The sequence below is a fragment of the Natator depressus genome, chromosome 7, assembly GCF_965152275.1.
Source record: "Natator depressus isolate rNatDep1 chromosome 7, rNatDep2.hap1, whole genome shotgun sequence".
Classification (NCBI taxonomy): domain Eukaryota; kingdom Metazoa; phylum Chordata; order Testudines; family Cheloniidae; genus Natator; species Natator depressus.
The window spans coordinates 20,165,193-20,185,710 of record NC_134240.1 but is presented as its reverse complement, the minus strand read 5'-3'; the positions used below and the strand labels follow the sequence as shown (position 1 = coordinate 20,185,710).

General features: G+C 44.9%; 1 protein-coding gene across 5 annotated transcripts in view; it reads right to left on the bottom strand.

Annotated features, from left to right (window-relative positions):
* Positions 1-20,518, bottom strand: part of GRIP2 (glutamate receptor interacting protein 2) — a 478,986-nt gene that overhangs the window by 12,750 nt on the left and 445,718 nt on the right. For all 5 annotated transcript variants that reach the window (XM_074957606.1, XM_074957610.1, XM_074957607.1 and 2 more), the window contains exons 15-20: positions 18,903-18,969; positions 17,509-17,654; positions 17,072-17,216; positions 11,692-11,831; positions 7,974-8,150; positions 2,154-2,307 (exon numbers count right to left, since the gene is read on the bottom strand). In XM_074957606.1, coding sequence (XP_074813707.1) covers positions 2,154-2,307; positions 7,974-8,150; positions 11,692-11,831; positions 17,072-17,216; positions 17,509-17,654; positions 18,903-18,969 — 829 coding nt within the window. The remainder of the gene's footprint in view (positions 1-2,153; positions 2,308-7,973; positions 8,151-11,691; positions 11,832-17,071; positions 17,217-17,508; positions 17,655-18,902; positions 18,970-20,518) is intronic.

Below are 20,518 nucleotides of genomic sequence, written 5' to 3'. Positions count from 1 at the left end.
ATTGAGTCATTAACTTTTCAAATAAGAGAAGCTTTTCCAACAGTCAATGCTATTTAACAAAGATCAAACATTCTATTATTTGACCACCAGTCAAAAAGCAGTTGATTTTTTTCATCGAATTAACTGAAGACTCCCCATTTCAAAAGCCCCACTTCCAGATCCATATTAATTTAGGCCCAGATCGTGCAAGGCTTTAAGCACATGCTTAACTTCATGCACTGCATGTAGCCCCATTGGCTTCAATGGGACTATTCACACTGCGTAAGTTTAATCACACAAGTCGGTCAGTCTTTGCAGGATCAGGGTCTTAGTTGATTAGAGAGGCCAAAAGTTACCCAGTGACCCATTTTACAAAAATAAACAAAACCCCCTTTAGACTAAGACTGAAACCTGCTATTATAATGCCAAAGACTAACTTTGCTTCCCTTCCCTTCCTCATTCTCTTTCTTTGCTGTAAAGTTTCCAGTGAGACAGACGCTCCCTCCAGTTGGAGTCCCTCACGTCTTGAATCAGTAAGTCAAATCTATCATTATAAAAATGCATTCAGGGCTCCAGACTGGGGATCTTGCATCACTGGCACCAATGCCTTTTCCGGGTTGGAAACAGCTGGGGTTAGATAGGTTAATTGTTTTCTCCCTAAGATGACAACATGGTCGAATTGGCCCTCTGACTTGTGCGTGTTGGTTTTCCAGAGCTGAGTCAGAATGGGTTGGGCTTCAAGAACCATTACTAAGGCTCAAATATGGTAGCTACAACTATCAAGCAGCCACCCTTTCTTTCCAGCTTTACTATTTTAAATAGGTGGAAATGTCCATGAGATGATCTAATTTTTTGTTTTGACAAACAAAAATTTTAAAAAAACTAACCAACCAAACAAAAAAAAACACCACACCACGCAACACACACAACTATGTGACATCTGGAGAATGTCAAGGGCAGGATTAGTCAATGAAGTAGGAACTCCTTTCACTGCGCGTAACTCAGTGAGGGGTCAGCTCCTCTTCCCCCCTCAGGGAAGCCCTGTGTAGAGCTGCCTAGCAATATCAGGGGTAGGAGCGGGGAAAAAGCAGGCGTGAATCTCAACAACAGAAGTTCCATGCAAAAGTGAAGAGTAGCTTTGTTCCCTTGCACACCCACAGTGTTTATTTACAGGCATTTCTGCAGCACCTGCAGTAGCCTGAGCCAAGGGCTTGATTCTGCTGCTCTTGGTCACCTTGACTTCTTCAGTCGGACTAACTGGTGGAAGAAGGTACAACTCAAGGTGAGCCAGAGTGGGAGCAACAGGTCATGGCTTTAGGAGATAGTGCTATCAAGTTATTCTTTCATTGTAAAGTATAGTGAAGCCAGCAGTAAGGGCTGCCTCTAACAGGTAATCCACTGTTTTAGGCAACCATGAACATAAAACTTAAGGGGGGTTGCGATACAATTTTTTTTTTTTTATAACAACTGAAGACCTGCCTGCTTTAAGAAGAGAGATTCTGCTGCTCCTTGAAGACAGTTTCACTGTATAATGTCCCTGGCAAATTGCAATGTTAATAAAAAAAAAGTGTCCTGCCAGTGTAGTCTGAAGTGAAGACTTCATGGTGCATGATCTTTATCAAAGCCTGTTGGTTAAGTTACCAATTTACTACGGGTCTAATTTTTTTTTTAAAAGATTACCTAACTGAAATTTGAGATTTGGTAGCAAACTGCAGTACTGCATGCACCTGATATCCCCCATGTGCATCCTCCCCCTAACACACACATACCCCCAACAGTGCACAGACTGAGATTTAAACCTGAGGTGATTTGTCAAAGACCAGATGGTTGAATACTGTAGACTGTCACCATGGTACCCATGGCAAGACAGGTCATCAACACCCCGCACTGTATGTGTTCAATATTATAGATAATAACTGAATTCTCAGCAGTCACAACACAACTTAAGAGTTTATTTGAACTGGGCAACTATTTGATTGTAGTTGGGAAGATATTAATAGGAACTATCCTGTCCACTCTGTATTCCTGACTCAACTGCTCCACCACACACCTGCATGCACAAATACACCCTACACATTGCAAATACAGTATGATGGACAACACAGTCAGTATGGACATCCACATACACACACGCCTACCCGGTCTCCTCCCTGCTTCTTCCAGCCCCTTCATACCTGGTGGGTTTGTCCCAGTCATCTTCACTGAAACTTCCATCCAAATAGGGATAGTTCTTCCTGGGATCCCCAGGAGGGGTGCTGTTCTTCTGTCTGCTAGGTCTCCATTCATGTGGATGTAGGGCAATGCCAACAGCCTGAGGTATGTATGTACCTAGGGAAGGCGGGCAGAGAGGAAGAGAGGGAAAAAGAATTACACCTGGTTAGACAGTCAGAATGAAACATTAGATCCCAGGAAAGGATGGTCATGTGCTAAAGGCACTGGATTTGTTCTTAAAAAGATCAGAGTTCCATTCCAGGCCCTGCCACAGACTTCCTGCATGATCTTGGGGAAGTCACTTAACCTCTCAGTGCTTGGTTTCTCCCATCTGTAAAATGGGAATAATACTTCTTTCCTCCCACCTGTATCTATCTATACTGTAGGGTCTTTGGGGCAGTGACTATCTCTTACTACGTGTCATCTTGACTGGGACCTCTACGTGCTACCGTTATACAAATAAACAGTGAGATCAAAATAAAATCTGACAAAATATTTCATGCTCTTCTGCTGTTTCCATCTTCCCCACCTCAGTACACAGGAGTAACTGTGCCCGTTAGTAACAGGAGAGCTGAAGGAAGATATCTATACTGTGATACTACTACGAAGAGCAAAAAAAGTTACCCTTAAGTGCTGAAGTAGCTCCCAAACCCTGGTCCCTCACATAACTGCATTGCCATTGGGTCAGAACTTTTAATGAGAACCCACTTGCTGGGGTAATGCAGAAGGCAATATGAACTGGACTTTTGCCAGTTGACATTTTGTACTTGGCAGAGATCATTCTTAATGGCAGTGAATTCAATGCAGGAATTATTGCTTGTAAATTTCCAAAGCTTCTTAAAAGGAATTTGGACACTCAATTCCCATTAGTTTTAAGGGATTTGGATGCCAGGTCCCATTTGAGAGCTCTGAAAATCCCATTGTAGATTAACTATTCCAGAATCCTAATGGACACTCTCCCAGTTCACTTTAGTGTCCCAGACCCACGCTCAAGCTTCCAACTCCCCTGCTGTTGCCTCCCTTCGATGGGAAGACAGGCCCGTTCCTTTCTAACCAGCGAATTTTCAGGCTGCATGGTTCTCTGCCTTCAATGTATTTCCCAGCACAAAGATGTTACCCAGGGATACCTGCTTGCTTTCTCGTCAGAGATGGTTAACAGGTGTAACAGCTATACTTATAAAAGTAGCACACAGCACTTCCTATGCAAGCCTACTTTATTCTGAAGGTAAAAAGCATTACATTAAACATAATAAAAACAACAGAACCACCTTCACACATGTTAGTAAGTTTGCCAGAGTTAACCCCAACCCTAACATGGAGTTTTGGGAGGATCCATCCTTCAAACCCCCACCCAAAGGTGATTTTTGTGCTTACCAATCATCACAGCTTCAGCTCAGAACAAGCACCCAGTCCTTCCAACCCCATCTCTCCAAGGGGGTGGCTTCAAAGGGTTGATAAAGGAGGAAGTTCATTAGCATCCCCCCATCCCTGGTAGAGAAGGTACATGCAATGCCACAATAACCCACACACAATTGCATTTTTAACATAACGTACCCAAAAGGTATTAACCCTAATTCAATAAGGTTTAACTTAATTCCATAAGGTTTGTTCAGGATAACACAGGATTTTGTCAGTCTGCCACAGACACAAGGGAAAAAAAGCCGTAAGAAGCAGGACAACACGAGTTTGGAAACAGCATCCAAATGTTGCTTTTCACATCTTAAAATCTCTCATGGTGAATGGAACTCTCACCTTTCAAGGAACATATCCATGCAGATGGAATCCATTGGTTGGTACCATCAGAGTCACCTGCCTAGCTGCCATTTTGCTGCAGAAAATGTGAATTCTTGTTGGAAGAGAGTAAGGCCTGGTCTACATTTAAAAATTAGATTGATCTAGCTATGTCACTCAGGGCTGTGAAAAATGTCGCTGGGCTGTGGTTAGGTTGACCTAACCCTGGCGTAGATGGCGTAACCCCAGAACCTCCTAATGACAACTGGCAACAGGGCGCAGAGGGGTTATAGGAATTTTGTGAGTCTGATCTGTACATTCTGTTCACCACAGAATGCCATGTGAGGTCTGAAACGAACCCCGATGTCACACTAGTCATCAATATCATTGTGAAATACATGTTCAGATGTTGTGTAAGGCAGTGCTCCTCAAAGTGGCGGTCTGCGGACTGCTGCCGGTCCGCGAGCCATCGGCTGCCGGTCTGCGCACAAACTGGAAAAAAAATTGCCAGTATCCCACATCGGATAACTCCTTACACCAGTGCTTCTCAAGCTATGTATAGACACTGAAAATATGTTCTTAAAGTCTATCTGGGGGGGGATTGGTCATCAGCAAAGGCGAAAAACAGGTTCTCTGCCAGACAAGAAGATGTTTATTCATTTACATATTTACATGTAAATGGAGCATTGCCTCATTCACAATAGGTCTCCTATCACCAGTCTGAACTGAAGGCAAATGAAAGATTGTGGGGTCTTCAGAAAGAAACTAATAAGGAGAGAAAATCAGCAGGGGTCTGGGAGAGAACCCCCATCTATTGGGATACATATCAAAGATTTGCTCTACTGTATTTTGGGAGGCAAACAGGACACCTTCACTGAGGGGGGAAAAGGACAGCGATTTTGCTTCATGGGGTCTCAGCCAGGCTTGCTGAAAACTCTGGAGAGAGCTTTGGGTGAGATAAGCTTCTTTAGACAAGAGAGTAACTTGTCAGTTAAAGTTTAGTCTCAAAAAAAGTGTGTATTGTTGTTGTTTGATATATAACCATTTGTTTCCAATATTCTTTACTCACTATACCTGAATCTCTGGTCTTTGACAATAGAACATATTCTTGTTTTCACTTTAAATATATCTAAGTGCTGTGGTGTTAAGCCAAGTGATGCTCTGGAGTTGAGTCTTACAAGCTGGTGCGTACTGTGGGCTTGATCGTTCTGTGAGTGTCCATGGACAGAGGAGGGGCTGGACTCTGCAGGGAATGCTTGGAATAGTCGGGAGTGGGAGTGCACCTATTGCTACCTGCAGACAGCCTGGCAGGCAGAGCTTGTGCTGCCCGAGGCTGTTGGTTTCAGGAAGCTGGTCCACAGCAGGCACAGACAAGACAGCTTCATGCTCAAGGCAGGTGATGGTGAGGTGCTTCCTACCCCTGAGGAGCACCACAGATGGAAGAACTCTTCTGTAGACCTAGCTACTACCTCAATGGAAAAACCTCTTCTGTCCATGCAGGAAACATCTACTTTTATGGCACTGCAGTGGCACAGCTGCACCGCCAGAGCTATGCTGCTATAGAAGCTGTAGTTTGGACATACCCTTAGACCTTGACCCGGCAAGAAGTGCCCCAGTACAGGCCCCTGTGCCTGTGAACAGTTCACTACAGGCTCAGGGACTGCAATTTATCTGGAGGAGACATGAAGAAGTGTATCTAACTAAAATATACACATGTGCCCAAAGAGCAGCAAGAGAAGCTGGTTCATAGCTAGTACAAAGCAGTATAGCCCCTATGTGCACATAGCTCAGTGGTTTGAGCCCAGGGTTGTGAGTTCAATCCTTGTAGGGGGCCATTTAGGGATCTGGGGCAAAAATTGGGGATTGGTCCTGCTTTGAGCAGGGGGTTGGACTAGATGACCTCCTGAGGTCCCTTCCAACCCTGATATTCTATGATTCTATGATTAAAGCCCCACTGATCCTATATACGATTAACTCCTCCTTCCCCTTCACATAGTAAAGATGGAAATATACAAACTTCCCCTATTCCTTACACTAAGAATAATTCTTCACATACCAAGCCATTTGGGATATAAAGATTTGATCGCCCTGGAGCAGCAAGAAACTGTAGGTCTCAGGGGGATGAAGCAGCATAGACAGCGACTTTTCCAAACAGAGCATTCATTGGTAATTTAGGTGCTGTCGGCAAAGGAAATAAACTCACTCGCATCCCCTCCCCACCTTCCTCACTCCCCGGCCTGTTCAGTGCGTTTTTCAGAGAAACTCTAGCAGCCTTTCCAAGAAAAGTTGCACGCTGCCATACAGGCTTTGCCAAATCAACAGGAAGAGGTAGTGGAGCAACACATAATTAAAGGAGATTTGACCTCCTGGACAGCCAAGAGCAATGGAAATGCCGAGGGACAATGCCAGTAATTCCTGTGAAAATGCCAAGATCCATTATTTTCCTTAGCCGAGTGTTCTCTGTGCTTAAAGGTTAAAACGTTCCGGAGAGAGTGCCCCAGAAAATACTTGCCAGCAGCTCACAAAAGCCGAGAGCATCAGCCATTTCCTGGGTCAGGAGAACATCATGGTTGCTTTGCCCAAACCTCTATGGTGCTACGAGTCAAATTCCCCCCAAGTGCATTAGGGCCAGAATACAGCAATATATCTGGCTGTCAACCTGGGTGTTCCTGAGCTCTCTCCTTCCATTCAGTCCCATAAGCACAAGTGTTTCTCAGGCTTTTCTCCTGGGAAATCCAACATAAAAATCCTACTGCCCTGGAGCCCCCTGGTGGTATGTTCACGACACAGTCTAGTGCAACAGCCTCACCCAAATCCTTCATATGACAGAGCTATTTTGTTGAGTTAACAGCTGTGAATGGTAGGTACAAATGGAACACGAGGTACATTTATTTAATCTGATCCTGTGCTCTTATTTTGCTGAATGGGCTTCACAACCAGCCCTGTTAATCCTATCCACACACACCATGGCATCAGCAACACTTCTGGCCCTGCAGTGGCTGAGGACAGGTTCGTCACTATTCCTACTCAATGCTTCTGCCCGCCAGGCAGTTGAGTCTACTTCTTAGCAACCTTCTGTCCATTCCACACTCACTTCAGCCAGTGTTGGTATAATGCGATGAAGCGTAATGCAATAAACAGAAAATACAAGAAAGTCCCTTTTAGCCAAGCTGCTTTTTGCCTATGGCTCCATCTCCTCTAGATAGCGAGTCTCTCCTTTTGTGTTTGTGAGAGCCAACCGTATTGCTTTACTCTGCAGTATCTTTTGCTGTTATGCAATGGTTTCATTAAGTCCTTTCCCCCAGTGATTAGGGAGAGATTCTAATATATTGGTTTCATTATCCCTAATGCAGATATAAAGTGACATATTTGCAGAGGTTAGAAAGATCCGAAGTGATATTCATACTTCATTGAACAAGGTATTCAGTGCGTGGTGAACCCAAGTGCTACTAATTACACAAAGAGCTTATAGATTTCAAGCAACCTTCCGTGCTACTGGCTAAGACAGATAATATTTTGAATGGATGAAAAAAACCCCAAGCATCAGGTGCAAAAGCTATTTAAAGTGGCATAATCCAGAAGCTAAAGAAAGTGGTTGGGTGTCAACAGACTTGAGTTCTATCCCCAATTCTGTCATTGACCCACTGTGTGATCCTGAGCAAGTCAGAACCTCTACTGGCCTCAGTTTTCCCCATCTATAAAATGGGGATAATATTTATTTATCTTTGTAAAGGGCTTTGAGATTCTCAGGCTAAAGGCACCATACGTGCAAAACAACAATAGTTGAACTAGAAATGGCAGCAAGAACTTGCTCGGATAAGTACCCAAATGTTGGTGGCTCTTCAGCCTCTGCTCAGAATTATCCTGCAAATCTCGCTTTACATCAGGTTGAAAATACCACAAGAACAATCCTGTCCATGGTATTTCAGCAATTCAATGCCCCACTGCAGCCAGGAAATCATGCAAGAGGGTCAGGCTCAGTCTGAGTTTGGGGCAGCTCTCATTATATCCAGTTTGGCTCCCACATCTACAGTAAAGAGACCCAGACTCACCTTGGCTTCCATAGCCTGCGTCAATGCCCGAACCATCCCAGGATTCCATAGCGCTGTCCACGCTGGGGATGGTGGTGGAGTAAATCTCGGAGAGTTTGCTAGTTTTCTGAGAGTCAGTCAGTTCATCTTCTGGGTCACTCACTTCATTCATACTCCCCGACTTCTTGGGATAAGACCCTGGAACCAAAACATGTCACTTGTTCTTAGGCATTTTATTGAGTATAGGTGGGACGCATGTTACTTGACAAAGACCATCAGAAACTGACCTGCTCAGATAAACATATTTACAAAGGTGGTGGGCAAATGTCAGAGAGGAGTGTATGCTCAGATATTTGAGCAAGCCAGAGCAGAAATATTCACTTCTTGGAAAAACAGGCCTCCTATGAAAGGAACCATCACTCTTAACTGCAACCTTTATATTTTGCTAAAACACACTAAACTTCACCACCAGGTGGTCAACTGGTATTAAGAGTAGATTTTTGGCCTTGCAAATCTTCTGTGGAAGCTCTTTGGAACATCTGTATCTGAAAAGGGAGACTACTACTGGACAGTTAGAATGTCTCCATACATATGGCCTTACAATGACTGCTCTCACAGAGCCCTAAACAACTGGCCATCTTTTTATGTTGTGCATGTTCTCATATACATGTTGTACATAATAAACTAATCACTGGGATTTTTTTTTTTAATTCCAGAATGCAGAGACTTGAGAGCTACGCTAAATCCCCAAATCCACCCCTTCCTCCTTCTGGAGCAGGGGACGGCAAACTATGGCTCGCGGGCCAGATCCAACCCATCAGGGCTTTCAATCTGGCCCGTGGGATTGCCAGCCCCATGGCGCAGCGGGGGCTAAAGCAGGCTCCCTGCCTGCCCTGGCCCTGCACCGCTCCCAGAAGCGGCCGACACCACATCCCTGTGGCCCCTGGGGGAAGGGAGGCAGAGGGCTCTGTGCCTTGCCCTTGCCTGCTGGCACCACCCCCTGCAGCTCCCATTGGCTGGGAATGGGGAACTGCGGCCAATGGGAGCTTCAGGGGTGGTACCCACAGGTGAGGGCAGTGCGCGGTGGAGCCGCCTGCCCCACCCCACTCCAGGAGCCACTGCCGGACATGCTGGTCACTTCTGGGAGTGGCATGGGGCCAGGGAAGGCAGGGAGCCTGCCTTAGTCCCGCTGCTCACCACTGCCACGCGGAGCTGCTCAAGGTAAGCTGTGCTGGACCAGAGCCTGCACCCCGAACCACTCCTGCACCCCACACCACAACCCCCTGCCCTGAGCCCCCTGCTGCACCCCAATCTCCTGCCCTGAGCCCCCTCTTGTACCCCACAACCCTTGCCCTGAGCTCCTTCCTGCACACTGCACCATCTCCCATACCCCGCACTCCGTCCTGCACCCCAACGCCCTGCCCCAGCCCTACTTTCATGGCCCTGCACACAATTTCCCCACCCACATGTGGCCCTTGGGCCAAAAAGTTTGCCCACCCCTGTTCTGGAGGCTTTCTACACACATCATCACTGATCAGATTCATCTCAGATAAGAATATTCCCTATCTGGAAGGACTCAGGGACTTCTTCCTTACCCCCACGTTACTTAGACTAGACACAGCTTCAGTGCAAACAGTTTCTAACATGGTTTGCCAGCATGGACAGGACCCAAACTGTGTTTGAACAGTGGTCTAGCATGTGATCTGCGATTTGGACACAATGGGTGGCTTCACTGTGTTTGAAACCATTTTAGCAAGGTTATCCCATGGGGATACAAACGCAATGTGGACAGGAACGTAAGCCATCTGGTTAAAGTAATAACATGCTGGAAGGTGAATATGGGTTTATTTAAATTCAAATGAACCATCCCCCCTCAGAGGAGAGGGCTTGAGGAAATTGTAACTTGGATCAGGATCTGAATGTCACAGCTCAGGCAGGCCCCTCTCTTTATATTATTTTAAGAGATAACAGGCCCTATTACCATTAGATTATCCCCCCTTTTTAGCAGAAGCTACTGATGGGATCAGTTTCTTTGTGTCATGATTTAACTTTACTGAACATCTCAGCTTGTTTGGCTGCACCACCTTTGCCTTCCATCCCCAACATTTTACCCTCAGTGCATCAGCACTGTCTATTGAATGAGGACAGAGGACTATTTTGCCAAGCAAAGTTTATTAGCCTTAAAAAGTCCCTGCATCCCAAGCAATAAAAGGATTGCTTGCTATGATTAACCTAAGATTACCTTGAGATTTCAATTACACAGCCTTTATACTTAGACTGGTTAATGTGAAGCCACTTTTCTGATCATAATTTGGCATTTCTTCAACTATTTCAGTGACCTACAGAGAAAGCACCCACAGAGCATCATGGGCAAAAGGTTTGTTTTGGAGAAGGCCCTAGAAGTTTGGCCTAGCAGACTGATGCTGGACTGGGACTTGGGACATCTGGATTAAATTCCCAGATCTGCCACTGTTTTGCAGGCTGACCTTGGACAAGTCACAGCTGTCCCTATGCCTCAGCTTTCCCATCTGTAAAATGGGAATGATGATACTGACCTCCTTTGTAAAGCACTTTAAAATCTACAGAGAAGAGCTAAGTAAGAGCAAGGTACTATTATTATTTTGTCAAACCTCTTGGACTTTCAAATCTAGACTGGCATAGGCTTCCCTGGAAGAGTTTCTGGTGTTTCCTGCTATTAAGTAGAACTGGAAGAAACCGTCTCTCCCACGGCACTTCCACATCTAGCCCCAGCCAGCCCTAGAAAGTGCAAAGGCACAATAAAAAGGCAATACATAATGTGGTAAGGGGAAGGAGGGATTAGAGACTGGTCACAATCTTTTTGGAAATTGATGGGAGGAGTTTCATGTGGTTTGCATTTGGCAGGGGCCTTGGAGGAGAAAATACTTTTAAAACTTACCCAGATTAATAATTTTTAGCGGGGACAAGATAATCAATTTTAAAAATGACCTGTCTGTCCTAGATACGCCTCCTCCTTCTTTGATGCTACATCAGAGTGGAATGACTTCAAAGCTACATAGAGGTAAGTAGGTGGGGGGTGGGGTGCGGAATTCGAATATAAAAAGAAGGGAGCTTTGAAGATCTTAGGACCACAAGCTAGGCGAGGCTTTTAAAAGGATAACAACCAATGTGAAACCGAGTCCGTTTCAAAAGGAAGAGTTAAAGGTAGTTTTTCCAGGAACTACACCAGATAATTTTTGTAGCTTTATAAAAATCACATTTTTTATTTTAAAAAGTTTTCTCTCCGCCCTCCCTTTTGCTGTGCGAGACACGCACACAGATGGGGAAACCTGTGAAACCACTGACACACAAAGTGCTGTCTCGAAAAGTACATTTTAACTAATTATACATTTTCCATCTAATCTCTTTCCACCTCTAGTCAATTTAGGTGTTACTTGGAATGGCAGCAAGTTCCACATTTGCAGACCAAGATGTGATTATTATTGCCGATTGTGTCCCTTTATATATAATTTTTTTTTAAATAAATATTTTACTTTTAGTCTTGATTTCCCCCCAGGCCTTCCTTTTCAGATCTGGATATATGGGCTCTGCAGCATATTTTACCCCTAGACAGCCAGGTAGCAGAACACCAAGGTGAGGAATTAAATCCAGATTCTCCTATAGCATTGCAGAACACTACCTGCTACACCATGAGGCCAACCGCATTTCTACTGTAGCTGTAGACTTTGGACAAAAAGGTTGCAAAGGCTTCTGCCCTTACTTTCGGTTTGTTTCTTGATCTTCAGCGTTACAGTCTCTCCAGCCATTTGCAATAGGTGGATGGCTTCACTGAGGGGTTTGCCCTTGAGACTCACATTATTAATAGCTAATATCCGGTCTCCCACATGGATTGCTCCAGTCCTAAAGAGGAAAGACACAAAGTTAGAAACTTGGAGGAAGGCTGCTGTCTTCCCTAATATAAGGGCCGTTAACAGATTGCTTTAAAATAATGGCGAACTAGCCTTCAGTACTTTATAAGAGCAGGGATAGTGTCTTCTTGTACATGTGGAGAGTGTCTATCATATTATGGTTTCAGAGTAGCAGCCGTGTTAGTCTGTATTCGCAAAAAGAAAAGGAATACTTGTGGCACCTTAGAGACTAACCAATTTGTTTGACCATAAGCTTTCATGAGCTCCAGCTACAGCTGTAGCTCACGAAAGCTTATGCTCAAATAAATTGGTTAGTCTCTACGGTGCCACAAGTCCTCCTTTTCTTTTTACATATTATGGATGGCAGCAGAATACTAAATCAAACATCACTAGGAATCTCTCTATATAACGTCCCAGTCACCATAATAGCCGTGAATCTGTAAGAGTGCAAATGAAGTTCAGCTTTTTAAAACCGGCAGCTCCTATAACTAAGTCAAATGTATATGAAAAGCACACAACGATTCCCAGTGTGTGATTTCTGTGAATACTCATGCATGCAACTTTAACATTTGTTTCCACATTCATGGAAAAAACACAGAAGGGGGCAAAACCAAAGACAACGCAAATTACTTTAAAAATTCAAACCAACATATGTGCAAACTGTTTTGCTTGGCTCGCTGAGTTACCGGCCTTGATTCAGCAAAGCAGGTGACTAAGCAAAAAGGACTTATGCACATGTACTTAGATGAGTGAGGACCACACTGCCGAGCTTCTACTGGAAGACATTTGGTTACAGCCCTAAAAGTTTTTCCATGGTTAACTTCTGCGATCCAAGTTTTCAGACTTGAGGAATGGCTACAGTTGGCTTCAGCTTGTTGATTATACGATGTGGAAGCAATATTGAATCATGCCAAGTTTCACTCTTTATTGCTCAATTATTGCATTACTAATCTACAATAGTGACACACATTCACTTCGCATCTGCCACAGATTGTTGTGCTGGCTGGCAGCTCTGGTAACTGGGAAATGCAACAATAGACTCATCCCAACGACTGACAACTGGGAGGGAAGATCTAGGTGCTTGTTGGATCTTACTTATGGTACCAATGTTAATGCTCCCTAATGATGAAAGTCAAAAGGAGAAGCTTCTTTCCCCAGAAGTTCCACAATTTTTGGCTATATCATGGGAAACTCATGACTGAATCAGAAAGAGTGCAAGTCTGGAACATCACATCTTTCTATCAGAGCTGGAGTTCTCAGCTAGGTCACTTTCATTCATTTAGTAAATTACATTTGACTGCAGTTCCTCTAAATACAAACTTTTTGCACTTTGCCAGCTACTGACAAAAGCAGATACTTATCTCCTCCTTTAAAATCACATGCTGTTACAGCAAAGACAAATGAAAGTTGAAAACCACCACCTGTCAGTTTTAAAAATCTATTTTACAGTTGCAAAGGTGCAAAATTAAGCCATATTTTTGGTAAGATTTTTCAGTCGAAGTACACTATTTCTCTAACTGGCCACTAGATGTCCCTGTAGTTCCACTCAATTTCCACTGAAAAACCCTTGGGGAAAAATTGAAGTCATTCAAGTAAATTATCGATTCAAACTGGATCTGGAGTATCTGCCTTAAAGTTTCATCTATACAGCTGAATTTTTTTTTAAAAAAATATTTTAAATGGTAGCACATTACAGAAGATACTTAACTTGCTACAGTAGTTCTAACACTTAGAAACAACCTCTCCTAGCAATGAAATCAATCACTGAACCATGAATGGGACCAAATTCTTCCCTCCCTCCCACACCATAAACCAGCCTAGCTAGAAGTAACCTGAGTAACGTAACTGTGTATAAATTGGTTAAATGACTCAGCAGAAGGAAGGAAAAAAAGTCACAGTTAGCAAGGTCTTTTCCTCAAGTATTAGGAAAAGTAAACCAAGCCACTCAGACTACCCTGGGTATGGAGACAGACCGAACCAAAGGCTTTCCTCCTAAGCAGTCACTGATCTAGCCTGTGCCTTAAACACTTCTGCAAGGGAGAGGGAAGCTGAGCTGGAGTTAACCCCTTGTTAACCAGAGAGCACATAGGTCCTGATACCTGTCTCATACCTCCCTATTTATTTTGAATCATGCTACCCTTTCCTTTAATGCTGCTCCAGTGCAAAACAGTCTAAAGAGTTTCTGCTGATGACACGATAGACACATCTTCTGCCAGAACCAAGACACAAAGGATTGGTTTGCAGTGATAGGGTCCTGGCTCCAGCAGGGGTCTGATGTGGATCTGAGGCAAGGCAGTTTTGCACTCCACCGGAGGGTATTCAAAGAGCCCATCCAAACCTGAAAATTTGGGCAGCGGGACACACGACACTTCCTGGTGACCGATTTAAACCCTGGCCAGGATCTCACCCAAGCAGCGCTGACCTGACATAAGTGTTCACCAGTATGTGAGTTTAGGGATGGGGAGAAACGTTTGCATTCCCATAGATTGTGGTTGCCCTTGGGTAGTGCAGCTGTGCAAATGGGCATAAGGATTAATGGTGGGACACAGCTGTTGCTTCACAATGACCCCGTTAACCTGAATCCTCCTCTGTAGGTTTACACCAGATCAGACGTTTGCAACATAAAAATACTCAAGGTTGAGATAAAACTAGTCACTTGAATCGGAGCCTTCTAAGCCCAGCCAGACAGTCGGTCACCCAGTATGACATACACGTGGCAGATCCTAAAGGACACTCTGCCTTCCCCATTATCCAGAAATCAGTAGCAGCTGCAGTCCCACTACGGGGCGAATCAGCCAGAACGTCTCCATTGTGATAATAGGAAACACATCCACTGCACATTGTGATGTCTCCTGAGCAGCATGCGGTGCTCCTGCAAAAGCTGTACATAGGCTTGGGGTTAAGTTTAGCTCTGAATTCTCTAGAAGCTGATGGTGTAGACATAGGGACCCGGCTCGGCTCTGGGGGCCCGCCCCATTTCCAAGAGGCATCGTGCTAAGGAGGAAGGGAAGGAGGATTGCTGGCTGCTGGGAGAGGGGGCAGAACAAGATGCTTGGGATTAGCTGTTCCCATCCTCCTTCTCCCTGCCAGCCCCCCCGAGATGTGAACTGGCAATGCCTCCCCCCCACCCCCGCTCCTAACTTCCTAGCCCCTCTATCGTTTTGGGAAGAGCATCTTAGAACAACAATATTCACCCTACCCTCCCGGCAGACTTTATCCCAATCATTCCTGAAAGGAAGCCAAGGTTACACAGAGAAGTCCCTGCTGTGACTTTTCTATTTTATATCTATGCTGCTGCTACGGACAGGCATTTCTTCGTTAGACTGCTACAGTACACACACTAAACGACTCCATTGCTCCCCTCAAAGGTTTTATTTCTTGCTCTGTGTCAGCACCAATCAGAATTCAATATCACTGCAGCCCTTGCCTGCCCTGTGACACATACAGTTCTTGACCAACCAGCTGTGCACATCTCCGAGGAAAGAGGGGAACAGCCAGGAATGCTGTACAAGGGAATAGAAAGCATTATGGGTATAAGATCACTGTGTGCTGAAACCAACAGTATTCCACCTTCTCATACCAACACTACTTTATGCTGTGCAGAACGGTCTAGCTTCCAAAAACAATGCCGAGTTTTTCGCCTGAAAAAGGAGAAAAATGCCAGAGTCCACCAGGTCCACTGAGGACTTTGCTACTGATATTCATTTTACATGGAAGACGCACAGCTACTACGATGACAGGCGGCTGCATAAAATCCTAAAATAAAACAAATTAAATCAAGAGATAGATAAAGCCTTTGGATATCGCAATTTAATTCCACATCTCTCTCTCTCTCTCCTTCTTTCCCAGAGCACACAATTGATCTGCCTTCTGTACAAAATGAAGCACATTGTTGGAAACATTTAGCTGGTGCCTGCCAAGTGAAAATGAACATCAGAGGCAAGTGGAGAATTTATGTGCAGATTTCCTCTAAAAACCCAGCTGCAGGAGAGAATCCAGCACAGAAAGAAAGATGAACCAAGTTCAGATCTGGGGTGCACGGTTTTGAGTTATGCCAGCCTCTAGCACCTCCCTAACTTAAGGAGCCTTAAGAGACATGTTTTGATGCTTGCTGCAGCTCTACCCTTGGTGCAGAAGAGGGCTCTGCAATCCTACAGAAAGTAGTCAGCAAGATGCTTACCTATGCGCCAACATAAAAAGAAGAAATTAAGATACAAAGTGTGATGCAACTCCACCTTAAATTTACATAAGGAACAGTTTATATTCTGAGCAGCCTCGAAACCCCACAATTATTTAGGTCGTCCTCCCTCCCCTCCATCTTATTGGTTGTTAGAACCAAAATAACAGCTGTATTTACATTGTCTCAGAATACACCTACTGTAATGCTGTCCAAATCTAGACCTAAACAGCAACAAAATGAGCACATCCATTCACATTTGGATCCAGCATTTGAATCAAAATAATGGACATCTAGCAGGGACAGTGGTAAAGGCTTCTGGGATTTGTAGCTTCAGCAGGTGGCACTAGCAGCAGGGAGTGCTGGTACCAGACTCACTTGTGTTTAGGCAGAATCTCCCGAAACAGCTCCCCAGATTAGATGAGGTGGTGGTAGCCCGAGCTGACGGGGCAGACTCCTAATAGAAGCGGAGGTGGAACTAAAATGGAACCACAGCCGGGATTTCAGGGATGATGCTCTGGCTGGTTGCCAGGTGAACACTGTGTGGGGCCCTCCGAGGCATGAGTGGAGAGCATTACATGTACGTAGGTATGATAATACTTTGCACCTCTATAGCACCTTTCCTCTGCAAAGCTAGGCCTGGGGACTCTGTGTACTAGACACTCATTCAGAGCACATTAGACCAAAGAAACATCCCTTCCTTTGCTTCTTTCTAAATTTTGCAATACATCGTGACCCCCTCCAGTTTCACCGTAAACCTCCACCCTGCTGGGGTTCCTTGGGAGGGACATGTGGGGCCACCTGCCCCTCCAGATTGCTCAGTCACATGGTGTGGCCAGGCCCCCTCCCTGCAGGGCAGCTGAGCTGCAAGGGGCAAGGAGAGGCAGCTGCTTTAACAGTGTTGGGAGACGCAGGAAGAACAGCTGGGAGCTACAGGGCGGGGCCGCTGCTTTCCAGAAAGGGGGACTGTTGGGGAGGGGGGCATGACTCAGCTATTCCAGGGTTGTGTCCCCCCACTATCAGCAGGCCAGGGTTGTCTTTGCTTTGCACCTCACCTTTCAGCCAGCCCTCGTTTGGTCAGGCCTGAAATGATGATCGGATCGAAAGGTTCCTCTGTTCCGGAGATCGTTATTCCCAGAGGGCCGCCATACCTCTTTAGTTCTACAGTGTAGATAATAGCACCGGTTGTCTCCTGCTCATCTGAAATGGGAAACAGGGATGCTGGAAAGTATTTTAAAAATAAATAAGCCATGAGGAAAACTCAGAACATTCAGAAGTGAAATCCTGAAGTCTCCTGCTGTGCACAGGATGAATAGGATTTAAAGCTTCCATGCCACATTTAAAAGAAGAAGGAGGGGAAAAAAGATGCTCTATAATCAACTGGAAAGTGGTCAGCAGACTGACTGCCAGCCTCATCTTTGTTCTTTCACATTATGTCTGGGCAAATGTTATTAATATGGTCAGACAGTGCTTTGCATCAGGATTTCTATACCAGAGTTATCTTCATCCTTCCTAATCTTCAATTTGACTAGGTCTTCGCACTGCCTCAGAATCTGCACTGCATCCTCCATTGAGCAGTTGTCGAGTCGGATGTTATCGATGGCTAACAGCTTATCCCCCGGCTCCAAGGTGCCTGTTCTGTGTGGAAAAGAACAACAAATGGTCGTTTTGGTTAAACCTTTCAGATCTTCTGACCATTCATTCATTTTAGGAATTAAGGCAACAATATTGCCTTTTATCCTCCAAGACCTCCTAGAAATGTCCATCGGGACCATAGTGTGTGTGGGTGCAATACCTGGGCCAATCTAGAGCGGTGTAAAAATATTCACATCCAACCCCATACCTGCTTGGAACAGACCACTCGTGCCCAATTTGAGGCACAGTGTAAGGGCCTGATGTTCAGTGCTTTCTGGAAAGCAGTCCTCTTTAAAGGGATCTCACAAGCTGCACTAGTCCTTTTGGTAGCCTTGGTTTAGATGTGTTCAGGCCCAGGTTCATAAAGGCTTAGCTAATAAGGTTCAGGTTACACACCAGTTGAGATGCACTACTGCTTCTCTCTCCCCACAATAGCTACCCCTCTACCTTAGTGGCCTCCTTTGTTTCCCCCCCATAAGACATCCAAGGTAAGGAGTAGGGCCCCCGGGTTCATTGGACGGCAGATGGCGAACAGTGACTGGATGTGTGGAGGAGTGGGAAGAGTCCTATTTGAGAGGCTGCTAGGATTTATTTCATTTGTGCTCCATTGAAGCTGCAGCGGTTCACTGCAGCAGAATACAGCATGCAAACACCTTCGAGAACTGAACCCTGCACGATTTGCATAGACCAAATTAATCCACACTGAAAACTTCTCCAGGACGAGCGCTTCCAGGACAGGCTGGGAAGGAGTTTGGAACCAGCTGGTCTTCTCGAGAAATAGGCCACTCCCAGATTTATATATAAAACTCCGTCAGCGTCCTCATAAAACCACTTACTCAACGGAAGGGAACACTGTACTCTGTTCACCTGTGCAGGAGACACTTGCACACTGGGACAGAGCGGCTGACAAGGCATGACACTTCATGCAAGGGGTCTGATGAGCCACCTGTACTGAATGCATTGCCTTTAAATAGAGAGGAGGGGAGGTAAACATCCACACACAGAGGGGCCAGCTGAACAGCTTTGGCTCCAGATCCAGAGCTAACTTCTTTGTTGGCTTAATTCCTTTGACTTCCGTGGAGTTATCCCAGCAGAGAATCTGAACCCCAAACTCTATAATGGACTGAACCAAACCTCTGTAACCGACCTCCCCTTGAACTTTGATGTATTCCAGAACCAAACACTGTGACTGAGGTCTCTACATTGAATTACTGCATTGCATATTGTCATACAGTCAACTGCTGCGCTTACCTGTGAGCTACGCTCCCCTTCTTGATATCAGAGATAATTAAAGGCTCACCAGGCTTTCTACTTGCAGCTGCAAAAGAGATGCATGCATATAAAACACACTTCAGGCTCTGGAATCTATTAGAGTGACAGCCAAGGGGAGAAAAAGGAGTGACAGGGAGGGGAAATTTGCATTAATTTGACAAGAGCAGCTTCACACCCGGAATTTATAAAAGACAGACCTGCAAGAATAAGGGTTGGGCCCAAGCAATTTTTGCATCCTGTCTTAAATTAGCCAGCTGATTCCTTTTAGCCTCTTACAGAACAAGGTGATGAAACTGTGGAATCAAGTGATTCAAAGCAAGGGCTTCTAATCTCTGTGTAGCTCCATCTGCCCAAGTCTAACACGGATGTCTACACCTTCCAAAATGTGTGAAGGCCATGCAAAGTGAGCCTCACAGAGAGATAACAGTTGTTTCCTGAATATCTCACTGTACATTATTATTATTTGGGCGTTCTGAATAAACGTGTAGTCAGCCTGGAAATCTGCTTGATCTGTTAGTAGCTGGCAGTCACATAAGTGTTAAATAGTCCTTCTCCCCCTAGATTGTCTGTAAGAAATTGGATGTGCCCTACTTCTCTGAATTCTAAATCACAAAAACGTGGCCATTCTTAATATATGCGTTCATTGAGCCAAATCCCTCCAGTACAGAGTGTCCTGTAACTTGTCGTTTCAGAGTTCAGTGTTTCTGGCATTAGCCCGAGCCCAGGCCTAATCTGTCACTCTGTTACATGAGCTTGATGCAGATTTAACCCCACTGGTGTGACGCAGTGGAGGATTTGGCCAATGATCTGTATAGGACAAGAGCATGTGACGACCATGAATCAATCCCTCTACCAAGACATGTATCTCTGAATCCCACCTAGCTCATGAGATGCTGATAGCAAGAAAAAGCTGTAGATCTAGCATAATGCATAAGGTGGTCATGATTCTCTCTCTCCACCACATCTGAGGTGGTTAAGCCAGTTATGGGTCTCATTTGATTCAAATTTATGAACCACAAAGCCTCTGTGCTTAAACCTGGATCTAGCAGAGAGTCTTTATTTGTCCACTGATTTCAACATAGCATTGTTAAAAAATTTAATAGTTAGCGTTTAGCCATTAAAGAGTGGCAAATCTTTTCATATTCAAGCAGCGTTGCGGCTGCATAAATTCCCCACCCAATGGTTCAGCTTCATTAAATCTGCTGGAGACAATTGCCTAACATGTTGTCTGTACATTTTCTGAATTTTACAGCACCTTGAACATAAGAGGGGTGAAATACTGGCCCCACTGACGTCAATGGCAAAACTTCCTTGACTTCATTGGAGCCAGGATTCTGCCCATGGTGCTGCAGAAAGGGAGTACACACAAGCAGAATTTCAACTGGCTCTCCAAACCCCAGGTGTTTTTATAGACTGAGAGGGGCCACTGGAAGCACGAGGATGAAGAGCAGGGGACCGATCTAAGAAGCTGAACTCCAAAATGCCAACATTTAAATGAAACAAGATAGGAGCTCGCTGTATACCATGACATGACCTGACCTACCTCTCAACATCTTCATAAAAGGTGATCTGCAAAGCTTTTTCAAGTTTGATCA